At 43.8% G+C, this 13,040-nt stretch overlaps 1 protein-coding gene across 1 annotated transcript in view; it reads left to right on the plus strand.

The window, feature by feature from the left end:
• DZANK1 (double zinc ribbon and ankyrin repeat domains 1) overlaps positions 1-13,040 on the plus strand; it is a 67,638-nt gene that overhangs the window by 24,314 nt on the left and 30,284 nt on the right. The window contains 4 exon segments of the mRNA XM_047771621.1: positions 6,406-6,442; positions 6,445-6,518; positions 12,276-12,300; positions 12,303-12,367. Of these exon segments, the coding sequence (XP_047627577.1) occupies positions 6,406-6,442; positions 6,445-6,518; positions 12,276-12,300; positions 12,303-12,367 (201 nt within the window).

The following is a 13,040-nucleotide window of genomic DNA, read 5'->3' on the forward strand; positions in this document are numbered from 1 at the left end:
GTCCTTCTGAGCACCTGGGAGCATCGCAGCACCAGACAAGCTCAGGGCCTTTAACTCATAGTCTGAGAACCAGAGTGCTCCTGAGGCAGCCCTAAAAGGACCCATGTCTTATAGCTCCAGGGTTATACTGCTGAACTTAAACCCAGCATTGACTTGTATGTGTTGGCGAGTGACAACATCAGCTGAATTCACTCTCACCACATTTCTTTTTTGTTTGTTTTGGCTATGCCCATGGCATGAGGAAATTCTCCGGCCAGGGATCAAACCCACGTTGTAGCAGTGACAATGCCAGATCCTTAACCTGCTGAGCTGCCAGGGAATGCCTGTATTTCTTTTCTGAAAGTTACATTGGGACAGACTAGGATCCTGAAACTTGGAATGGAAGTGTTGGGTTGGACCCAAGCAAAAGGTACAATCTCGATTTTCTAAAATACTCTATGCATCCTGCCAGTGGGTGAACTTACCCTCCTGTCTGAGGATGCTAGCCTACCTTTCCTTGAAATCTCTGTGATAACCTCACCTGGGGCGGTGACTTTGAAAGGGGAGGTGTATTCTCCTCAACACTCACCACAACCACCTTGTAGCATTGCTCTGGTCCAATCCCAGCATGCTGTAGAGGGCCAGGTACACACCGTGATCCAGGAAAAAAAGCTTACACATGAAAAGAAGACCCAGGAGCTCCTTGATGGCTCAGCGGGTTAAGCATCTGGTGTTGTCACTTGCTGTGGCTCGAGTTGGATCCCTGGCCCAGGAACTTCTGTATGTCACTGCAGGCGTGGCCAAAAAAAAGAAAAAGAAAAAGAAGTGCACAATTTTGCTAATATATATTGGCAGGATCTTGAGGAACAAGTGTGGGAGTGGATTTTAAAGAGGCAGAATATACACTAATTTGGGCCAAGTTCACTGATATGCATGCATCTTCTGTAGGTTCTAAATTGACTTAGCTAATGCAGCTGGCGGTGGCTCCAACTGCTTTTTTGGTTGACTGATGAAAGCTTGGACTCAGTAGTAGCCCATATTTAGTGAGACTGAGATACCAGGCTTTCCCTGCTATCATGCGGGAGTAGGTTTATCAAGTCTGTCTTGTGTGTCCCCAACGCTCACCTGCCTTTCACAAGAAGGTCAGAAGACACTTTCTTGACTAAGGCGTTGAGGATGACACTAGTGAAAGGAGCTCTTGCGTCCATGAAAAGTTCCATGGCTGCTTTCCTTTGGAGGCCAGGCATGATCATGGGAGATGCTGCTGTTGAGATGGGCTCCCTGATTTCAGCGGGCTAATGGGATTCCAGAGTATCACATCTGTTGTAAAAGGCAGCGGTGATATATCAGTAATCAGAATCCAGTCATGGTATTCCCAAGAGTGAAATAGGTGGACAGCCTACTGGTATATTGCTTGGTTTATATAATTAGAAAAACAAACAAACCACATTCTGTAGCCAAAAATGTGACCTTAGTTACCACAGTGGAACATCCAAGTCTTTCACGCAGGTTCAAGACTTAAGTCATTTCATGGAGTTCCCGTTGTGGCTCAGTGGTTAGTGAATCGGACTGGGAACCATGAGGTTGCAGGTTCGATCCTGGCCTTGCTCAGTGGGTTAAGGATCCAGCGTTGCCATGAGCTGTGGTGTAGGTTGCAGACTCGGCTTGCATTGCTGTGGCTGTGGTGTAGGCCAGTGGCTACAGCTCCAATTAGAACCTTAGCTTGGGAACCTCCATATGCTGCAGAGCGGCCCTAGAAATGGCAAAAAGCCAAAAAGCCAAAAAAAAAAAAAAAAAAGACTTAAGTCATTTCACAAACCCATAGCTCCCCGATTGAAGAGAGACTGGGTCTCCTTGGGGATGGACCCCTGCCTCTTTGCAAGTACATGTCTTAACTCATCCTTGGAGCCTTTTCAAAGGAGCCCACTGCCTTCACTCGAGTGACTGTGCCTTCAGGAAAAGGAAATGCCCAAAGCTTTGGGAAATTACTAGATACTGGCTCTGAATTGATGCTAATTCTTGGAGATCCAACACACCACTGTGGTCCACCAGTAAAAGCTGGAGCTTAGGGTGGTCAGATGATCGATGGAGCCTTACCTCAAGGCTGACTCACAGTTTTTGCATCACATATTTTGGGGACTTGTTGCGTTGGTATACATTTTGTAACTGCTGTGTCTTGATTGATTCTTTCATCATCACAAAATGTCTCTCTTTGTCTCTAGTAATAGTTCTTGTTTTTAGTCCTCTTTTTCTAATATTTATGCAGCCACCCCAGCTCTCTTACAGTTACTATTTGAATTATTATCCTTTTCGCTGCATTTACTTTTTTTTTTTTCTTTTTTTTTCCATTTCTGGGCCACTCCCTCAGCATATGGAGGTTCCCAGGCTAGGGGTCTAATCAGAGCTGTAGCTGCCAGCCTACGCCAGAGCCACAGCAACGCAGGATCCAAGCCGCATCTGCAACCTACACCACAGCTCACGGCAACGCTGGATCCTTAACCCACTGAGCAAGGGCAGGGACCGAACCTGCAACCTCATGGTTCCTAGTCGGATTCGTTAACCACTGTGCCACGATGGGAACTCCTGCATTTACTTTTGACCTATTTGTGTCTTTGAATCTAGGGCATGTCTTTAGTAGACAGCATATAGTTAGGTCCTGTTTTTTCATCCAGCCTGACAGTCTCTGCCTTTTGAGTGAGGTGTTTAGTCTGTTCATACTTAATGCTTTAATGATGTGGTTGGATTTACATACGCTGTTTTACAAACAGCTGTTTTGCTGTTTGTTTTCTATTTGTCTCATGTCTTTTTTTGTTCCTTAGTTCCTCCTTTGCTTCTGTTTATGTTAAATAATTTTTAGTGTGCCATTTTAATTCCTATGCTGATTTTTACAAAAAATATTTTAAAAGTTATTTTCTAATAGTGTTCTAGTGATTGCAATGTACACCTTAATTCCTCAGTCTGTTTCAGAATAATTTAATTTAGTAATACATAGAAAATTTTCTCCAGTATTATCACCTTTTCTTCCTCATTTTCTTTTTATATTGTTATATATGTTACATCTATGTATTTTAAACTGAAAATGCAGGGTTAATTATGTCGCTTAAAGATGAGAGAAAATGTTTATGTAGTCATTTATATTTACCCACATATTTATCATATCTAGTCTCTCATTTCTTTATTTCTTTCCTATGAACTCAGGTTATTATCAATGTGACTTATTTTCAGCCTGAAGGACTTCCTTTCCTAAAGGCATGTATTTTCTCTCTGTGTTTATCTTAGAATGTTTATTTTACCTTCACTTCTGAAGAATAGTTTTACTGGATATAAAATTCTTATTGGTCAGTTACTTTTCATTTCAGTCCTTTGAATATGTCATTCTGCTATCTTCTGGCTGCCATGGGTTTTGGTGTATGTGATAAGTAGTTTTTTCTCTTGCTACTTTCAAGATTTTCTCTTTGTCTGACATTTAACAGGTTGACTATAATGTGCCTAAGTGTGGTTCTCTTTGTGTTTATCTTTCTTGGGATTGATTGAGGTTATTGGACCTATAGATGAATGCTACTTCTTTAATATGGGAGGTTTGAAATTCCCTAGTGGTGCTGTGGGCTAAGGAGTCCAGCGTTGTTACTGCAGTAGCTCAGTTCGTTGCTGTGGAGCAGGTTTAATCTTAGTCCTGGGAACTTCCATTTGCTATGGAAATATGGAAAGTTTTTGGCCATTATTTTTTCAAAATCTCTTTCTACCCTTTTCTCACTCCTCCCCTTCTCGGATTCCTATTACATGTATGTTTTTATTGATGTTGCTCTAGAGAACTTGATGTTCTGTTTATTTTCTTAAGTCTTTTTTCTCTGTTCTTCATATTGGAAAATTTCTATTGAACTATATTCAAGTTCACTGATTCTTTCATCATTTCTGATCTTTTATTGAGTCCCTCTGGCAATTTTTTTCACTTCAGTTATTTTACTTTCAGTTCCAGGTATGCATATATGTATGCATGCATGCATTATGTATGTATGTATATATGTTCCAGGTATGCATGCATGCATGCATGCATGTATGTATGTATGTATGTCGTCTGTACCCATAGCATATGGAAGTTCCTTGGCCAGGGATTGAACCTGCTCCACAGCAGTGACCTGAGCCACTTCAGTGACAACACTGGATCCTTAACCTGCTGTGCTACAAGAGAACTCCTTGATTTTATATTTTTAAAATAATTTCTTTTGGGAGTTCCCATTGTGGCTCAGCAGTAATGAACCCGACTAGTATCCATGAGGACTTGGGTTCAATCCCTGGCCTCACTCAGTGGATTAAGGATCTGGTATTGCTGTGGCTGTGGGTGTAGGCCAGCAACTACAGCTCCAATTGGACCCCTAACCTGGGAACTTCCATATGCCTTGGATACAGCCCTAAAATGTCAAAAATAAACAAAAAAAAATCAAGTAAATAAATAGTTTAAAAGTTTCTTTTGAGGTGCCCTGTTTTCGGTTCATTGCTTTCATACTCTCATTTGTAAAATACGGGTTTTCTATAGTTCTTTGAACATTTTTATAATACCTGTTTTGAAATCTTTGCTTACTCAGTCCAACATCTGGGGACACCCAAAGACAATTTCTATTCATTTTTCTCCCCTGAGTATGAAAAAAAACCACTTCCTTGTTTTTTGCATGTCTCACAATTTTTTCTTGAATTTTGGACATTTTAGGTAATATATTACAATTACATGGGATTCCAATGTTTTCTCCTTATGTGTGTTTTTTGGTTTTTGTTTTTGTTTTGACCACACCCACGGCAGGGGGAATCAAACCTGGGCTTGGGATCAACCTGGGCCACTGCAGTGATAATGCAGGATACTTAACCTGCAGTGTCACAAAGGAACTCCTTGTGTTGTTGTTTTGGTTTGGTCTTTGTTTTTACTTGGATTAACTCTTTCAAGTCTGTCTTCCCTATAGGATTCAGCCAGTTATATCAGGCTTTTCCCCTTGTTTTATTTTTAAGCCTGGGATCACCCCTGAGTGTGTGTAGCTTAGAGTTCAACTAAAGAGTGGCCAGAAGTTGTGCTCAAACACCTTGGTCCTTTAAGTCTTCTGCTCTCTGCTGATCTCATCTATGGTGGGCTGATCTGATCTCTGCTGATGGATCTGTGGTGGGCTGGGTGGAACATTCAAACTTCAGGCAAGTTTTCAAATCTGCCCCAGCTCTTACTTTATGCTGCACTCTTTTGTACCTCTGTGTGTGGCTGGGGGTGTGTGGGTGGCTTAGACTCACTCAGGTTTAAGTTGCAAATGCAGATATCCTCCAGTTAACTAATAGTATGTGGGGGATTTATCAAGCACACTATAGACGGCCTACCTTCTGGAACTCCCTGTTAAGTCCCCGGCTAGTTGCAGGTTCATTACCCCCAAACAATACCACCATCTCAGGGTAGTGGATCCACTGCCCTCCCTGTTTGCTTGCCACTGAGATCATTACCTCCTCTTTTTTTTCTTCTTCTTTTCTTTTTAGGGCTGCACCCGAGGCATAAGGAGGTTCCCAGGCTAGGGGATGAATTGGAGCTGTTGCTGCCCACTGGCGCCAGAGCCACAGCAACACCAGATCTGAGCCACGTCTGCGACCTATACCACAGCTCATGGCAATGCCGGATCCTTAACCCACTGAGCGAGGCCAGGGATCAAACCTGCATCCTCATGGATGATAGATTCATTTCTGCTGAGCCATGACAGAAACCCCTGTTTTTTAAGTTTTATCCAACTTTATAATTGCTTTTTGGAGCGAAGACTTGTTGATTTCCTTACTATGCCATGCTGTAAGCTATTTTTTCCTTTATTCTTTCTTTTCACTCTTCTTTTCTACAATAAACATGTTTTGACCTTAATAGGAAAGGAGTAAGAATAAAAGTGGTAGTTATTTAAAAATAATGTTTAGGGAGTTCCCATCATGGCTCAGCAGTTAACGAACCTGACTAGTATCCATGGGGACTCGGGTTCAGTCCCTGGCCTCGCTCAGTGGGTTAAGGATCCAGTGTTTGCCGTGAACTGTGGTGTAGGTCGCAGGCATGGCTCGGATCTGGCATTGCTCTGGCTGTGTTGTAGGCTGGCAGCTGTAGCTCTGATTCGACCCCTAGCCTGGGAACCGCCGTATACCGTGGGTGTGGCCCTAAAAATAAATAAATAAATAAATAAATAAATAAAAATAAAAGTACGTTTACAGGAGTTCTCTTGTAGCTCAGTGGGTTACTAGAGTGGCTTAGGTCACTGCTATGGTGGGGGTTTAATCCCTGGCCTGGGAACTTCCACATGCTGCTGGTGCAGCCCAAAAGTAAAAATAAAAAATGTTTACAAAAGCAAGTAAATATGCATTTAAGATGGACTTATAACCTTTAGTTTTTGCATCCCAAGACAAACCTGACATCTCTCTTCGTGGCAGATGGGCCTGTGTGTGGAGTGTGAAAACCTGGTGCCCATGATGCCCCCATCTGTGTGGTGTGCGAGGCCCCTCTTGCTCCACAACTGCAGCCACAGGCCAGCCTCCGCCTGAAGGTAATGAAGAGTGAAATCTGTAAAACTATGAGTAAAATAGACAGAAATGAAGGTTCGAACAATGAACATCTTTCTTCAGCTGAGGGAGTTGGCTAACATTGATTAGCTAATACCTCTGCACAAAAGCCATTCTTATTTTTGGGAAGACATGTTGCCCAAGGAGTTTAACTTGCAAGTTGGATCTAAATGCTAACAGAGATTCATAGGAGTTCCCTGGTGGCATGGCAAGTTGAGATATCCAGCATTGTCACTGCAGTTCCCCCTAGCCTGGGAACTTTCACATGCTGCTGGTGAGGCCAAAAAAAAAAAAAAGGAAAAAAAAGGAGAGTTCCTGTCGTGGCTCAGCGGAAACGAATCTGACTAGTATCCATGAGGATGCAGGTTCAATTCCTGGCCTCACACATTGGGTTAAGGATCTGGTGTTGCCGTGTGCTTTGGTGTAGGTCGAAGATTCGGCTTGGATCTGGCCAGTGGCTACAGCTCCAATTCAGCCCCTAGCCTGGAAACTTCCATATGCCTCGGGTGTGACCCTAAAAAAAAAAAGAGAGAGAGAGATCCATAGAGATTTGTTCCCTGAACATGGTTTTGGAGAGTGTATTGCACTACAGCCAGTGTAAACAGTTTTTTACTTCATATGTTTAAACTTGAACGTTGTAATTATATTGATTTAAATCATGTCCTTAAAGTCGATTCATACTTTTCTTTGGTTTGTTTGATTACGGGGTCCCTATTATGTAGAAAAGAGGGATTACAACTAGTCACATGGGTGAAAAAGTTGTGTCATCACCAACATTCAAAAATCCTTATTTGACAAATGACTTTCAAGCATCATTGTATCTTTTCTCTGTTTTTCAATTTGCACTCCCATTCACCTCCTTTTTAACTTGACCTCAAGTAAAAAGAGATTGAAATAGGTTTAATAAAGATAATGTTGGGAGTTCTCCTGTTGCACAGCGGGTTAAGGATCTTGAGTTATCACTGCTGTGGCTTGGGTCGATGCCTTGGCTCAGATTTGATCCTGGTCCAGGAACTTCTGTATGCTGTGGGCATGGCCAAATCAATCAATCAATCAACCAATCAATACAAATAAAGGAGTTCCCATTGTGGCTCAGTGGTTTAAGGACCCAACTTAGTCTCTGTGAGAATGTGGGTTTGATTCCTGGCCTTGCTCAGTGGGCTAAGGATCCAGCATTGCTGCAAGCTGCAGTGCAGGTCACAGATGTGGCTCTGATCCTGCAGTGCTATGGCTGTGGTTCCAATCCAGCCCTGTACCCTGGGAACTTTCATACCAGAGATGTGGTTGTAAAAAAAAATATATATATATATATAATTGGGTATAGAAAAGCAAGAATTTTAACAAGAGAAGTACGTGGACTTAATGTACAATTAGAACTGTAACACTCCTTTTTTTTTTTTTTTGTCTTTTGCCTTTTCTAGGGCTGCTGCTGTCGCATATGGAGTTCCCAGGCTAGGGGTCTAATCGGAGCCGTAGCCACAGGCCTACACCAGAGCCACAGCAACGCTGTATCCTTGCTGCGTCTGCAACCTACACCACAGCTCACAGCAACACATCCTTAACCCGCTGAGCAAGGCCAGGGATCGAACCCACAACCTCATGGTTCCTAGTCAGATTCATTAACCACTGTGCCAGGATGGGAGCTCCAGAACTGTAACACTCCTAAAGTGACCTTACAGATTTTATGTAGGCAAAATTTATTGAAGTTTACAAGAGAAAATGTCTTCTTTTTAACCTGTCTTTGTTCCCTTTCACTGTAAAAAATTCAGCAGTGTCCCAGGCTATGTAAACCTTCAGAAGTGAGATTTTAAAGAATTGGCTGGGCCAAAGTCAGGTATATGAACATTTATTAATCTTGTTAGATGACTGTTTTCTTTTTTATTTGTAATTATTTATTTTTAGAGATGACTATTTTCAATCTTAAGAAATTTTTTTTTTTGGTCTTTTTAGGGGCACACACATGGCATATGGAAATTCCCAGGCTAGGGGTCCAATCAGAGCTACAGCTGCTGGCCTACACCACAGCCACAAGAACACCAGATCCAAGCCGTGTCTGTGACCTACACCACAGCTCACGGCAACACAAGATCCTTAACCCACTGAGCGAGATCAGGGATTGAACACACGACCTCATGGTTCCTAGTCAGATTTATTTACGCTGAGCCACGATGGGAACTCCCCAGATCACTCTTATCGCTGACTCTTCTTTGGTTGGAAGCTTTACCACGTACACATTATATTCTGCATCCTAAGAATTTACTGGAACGAGTCTGCACTCCCAGCAGTGCCAGGATGGCACAGGGAGTGGTGTGAGCCTGGGCAGCAATCACTGGACACCAGCCCTAGGGTCACTGGGGATGGGGAAGGACCCCAGGAAGGAGCGAGGCTCTAGGCTGGTCTCCAGTGGTCTGGTCTCCTTGCCCCAGGCAGCCTCCCCACGGTGCAGCCTTGAGCCTTCCTTCAGGTTCACCCAGTTTCTCTGGGTTCTGCCTTGCCATTCTAGTGTGAGGCCTCAGGTACTGAGGAGCTTTCTCAAAGACACTTTTTTCAAAAAAATCTTTTTTTATTGAGGTTGTAGTTGATTTACATTGTTATGCCAATTTCTGCCATACAGCAAGTGACACAAAGTGTGTATATGTGTGTGTGTGTGTGTATACACATATAGGCACACACCTTTTTTATGTTCTTTTCAATCATAGTCTATCCCAGGAGATTGGATACATTTCTCTGTGCTATACAGTAGGACCTCATTGCTTATCCATTCTATTTTTTTTTTGTCTTTTTAGGGCTGCACTTGCAGCATATGGAGGTTCCAAGGCTAGGGGTCCAATCGGAGCTGTAGCCGCCAGCCTACGCCACAGCCACAGCAATGCCCGATCCTTAACCCACTGAGCGAGGGCAGGGATCGAACCTGCGTCCTCATGGATGCTAGTCAGGTTTGTTACTTGCTGAGCCACGATGGGAACTCCTGCTTATCCATTCTAAATGTAATAGTTTGCATCTCCTAATCCAAGCTCCCAGTCTATCCCTCTCCCTTGGCAATCACAAATCTGTTCTCTGTATCCCTAGGTCAAAGACACCCTTTGGGAGTTCCCACTGTGGCTCACTGCTAATGAACCTGACTAGTATTCATGAGGATGTGAGGTTCAATCACTGGCCCAGCTCAGTAGGTTAAGAATCTGGTGTTGCCATGAGCGATGATGTAGGTTGCAGATGTAGCTCAGATCTGGTGTTGCTGTGGCTATGGTGTAGGCTGGCAGCTGCAGCTCTAATTTGACCCCTAGCCTGGGAACTTCCATATGCTGAGGGTACAGCCCTAAAAAGGCCTCCTTTGATGTGACTTGTCCCATCATACTCCTCCCTGGACCACTCCCTAGGGCTCCGCATTCTGCATTTCCTGGACTGTGACCCCTACACCCATGGTGCCTGTGACCTGGGCCCCTGCTTACCATGGTGGCGATGGCAGTCGTGGTGTGTGTGGGCACAGAGGAGGGGTTCGTATCAGGGGTCTGGGCCCAGGGATAGCTTTGAAGAGGGGGTGTCGTCTGAACAGATACAGTGGGAGGCACAAGCATTTGCCAGATGAGAAGGGGTGGGGCAAAGAGAAGTGGCTCATGGGTATGTGTTTTTGGGGGAGGGTGGTGGTGGGGGCAAAATAGAAGTGGCTCATGGGTATGTGTTTTTGGGGGAGGGCGGGTGGGGGGGGGGGGGCATGCCAGGAAGACAGTGGAGACTGGAAATTGCAGGATGTGCTTCAAAACTTCCCAAGCAATTTGGTTTGGTGAGCTGCAGAAATGCTGACAGGGGGCTGTGGGCTGTGCGAGATGGCGCCTCCAGTGGACCCTGGAGGGTTGAAAGCAAGGACAGCTTTTAATCAGATTTGAATTTTAGGGAGACTTTAATCACATCCGATCTGGTGGGCAATGCTCAAGTTTTATGGTGGGACAGTCAGGATTGCTGCTACTTCTCACAAAAGGACCCCAGTTGGGAATCATCCCAGGGGCTTTCTCAGATGGTACAAAGGCGACAGGTTTTTATTTATTTATTCTTTTTAGGGCCACACCTGCGGTATATGGAGGTTCCCAGGCATGGGGTCGATTTGGGGCTGCGACTACCACCCTACACCACAGCCACAGCAACGCAAGATCCTTAACTAACTGAAGGAGGCCAGGGGTCGAACCCGCATCCTCATGGATACTAGTCAGGTTCTTAACCTGTTGAGCCACAACAGGAACTCCAGGTGAGAGGCTTTTAGAGAACATTCTCCCCTCTCAGGTCATTGGGAACGCCTATATAAACTGCTTACGGATGCCAACAAGCCTTCCCCTCCCCAGGGCACCAGCAGGGCCAGTTGGCAACTCCCCTCCCATTTCCATGTTGGTCTCCACTACACTTCATGTGCAGAGAGCATCATCCATCCTCCTCAGGCTTAATGAAGACACAGCCAGCTGCTTGGCAGGCTTCTCTGGTGTTGATGCAAAGCCCTTTCGAATGCTGAGGAATTTTGCTTGATCCCATGCTTTTTTTTGTTTGTTTATTTATTGCCAGAATTAGAAGACACAGTAGCAGGAGTTCTTCTTTCATCCTCTGGCCTGTATTTCAGAATACGAGAGAACTTTATGCTTTTAAAATTTTTCTAATGTTTGGGAGCAAGTGAAATGGTCCAAAGATACACAAAGTGCACGATTTCCTCACTCCATCTCCACTTCTATTCCCTGGAATAACCAGTGTTAGCAGTTGAGCGAATGTCTTTGTATGTGTTTTTCTATATGCACAGAAACATATTCTTACATATTCACACATTTAAATTTTGTCTGGTTTTTATTCATTTTTTATTTTTATTAAAAATTTTAGCATAGTTCTTTAAAGTTTTTGGGTTTGTTTTGGTTTTTGTTTTTGCTTTTTAGGGCTGCAGGTGTGGTATATTGAAGTTCCCAGGCTAGGGGTTGAATCAGAGCTGTAGTCGCTGGCCTATACCACAGCCACAGCATCAGATCCGAGCCACGTCTTCGACCTATACCACAGCTCATGGCAATGCCGGATCCTTAACCCATTGAGCAAGGCCAGGGATCGAACCCACAACCTCATGGTTCCTGGTCGGATTCGTTTCGGATGCACCACAGTGGGACTCCTATTTACAAAAATTATTAGAGTTTTGCAAAGCAGGGTTTGAATTGAGACGAGTTAGTTTGGATTCGGCCAAGTTGTGACAACCTAGTTTAAAGTTTTTATTTCCTTTAATAAAAATGTTATATCTTTAAGGTCGTGATGTTTTGATACACATATATATAGTGAAACGATTACTGCAATCAAGCTAATTAACATCTATCTTTGTATATTAGAAATTTGCTAAGAATAGATTTCAGGTGCTATCACTGCACACATGCCACACACACAAAGGGCAATTATGTGAGGACATCCTAGTTTTGGATTTTGGGTCCTGCAAGTTGAGGGTCTTGAGGTAAGCCATTGGATTTAACATAAGCAATTTAACTTGGTTTACACTTCTCTTTTTCTAGAGTATTTCCTGCAGCAAACAGCTAGATTATTTTTGTTCGATCTCAGTACTTTGTTAAAAGTGGTGGATAATGTAGCTCATATGATTCCACCTTAATAACACCCCTTTGTCCTAGAGTTGCTGTACTATTCGGATCAATTGGCAGGAAAAACGAATACATTTATCCATGAGGAAATCAGAGAACCACCATGGAAACATATATTTCTTATTCTCTGTTTTCAAGGACAAAGTGATCTGCCGCACCTGCGGCACGGGAATCCTGCTCACCTGAGATACTGCGTCACCTGTGACGGGCCCCTGCCTTCGTCGCAAGAGGTAGGGCGATGGCCTGTGCCAGTCCTGTGTTTTAGTGGCTGATAAATGTTCAGTGTTAATGATAAGGAATATAATTTGCAGAGTGGGGAGGAAGTTTGGGGCTGGGAGACTAAAAGAAGCTTCTCAACCAGCTGAAAGCAGCATTTCTGTGTGTGGCGAGGTCCTTATGTGCTCACCGGTACAAAGCTGTTTTCAGAGGTCTTCGAGGGGATTTAATAAAATCAGCAGTTTCTTAGAGTTCCTTTAGTAATATTTCGTGGAAGGGCCCGGTCGTGGCTCACCCACAGGCAGGCATGTCTATGTGGACCATGCCGGCTGTGTTTTGAGACTGAGAACATGGTGGGCACCCATTACTTGGATCTCCTGCCAGTCTGTCTTGAGCATTAAAATGAAGGAGTAGGAGTACGTGCCATTTCAATACCGTGACTAGGCTCAGGTTAGATGAGCTGTTTTGTGTTTATAAAGTGTTTTCTGATGAAATTTTAGATTACTTCCAGGTGACTCTTGTCCTGGCCTGACAATACCAAAAAGAAGTTGGCATTAAAAAGGGGTGGGAGGGGAAGTGGGTTAAAAAAAGCTTGTTGTGGCTCAGTGGGTTAAGAACCTGACTAGTCTCCATGAGGCTGTGGGTTCGATCCCTGGTCTCACTCAGTGTGTCAAGGATCTGGCATTA

This window comes from Phacochoerus africanus, chromosome 3 (genome assembly GCF_016906955.1).
Source record: "Phacochoerus africanus isolate WHEZ1 chromosome 3, ROS_Pafr_v1, whole genome shotgun sequence".
NCBI classification, from domain to species: domain Eukaryota; kingdom Metazoa; phylum Chordata; class Mammalia; order Artiodactyla; family Suidae; genus Phacochoerus; species Phacochoerus africanus.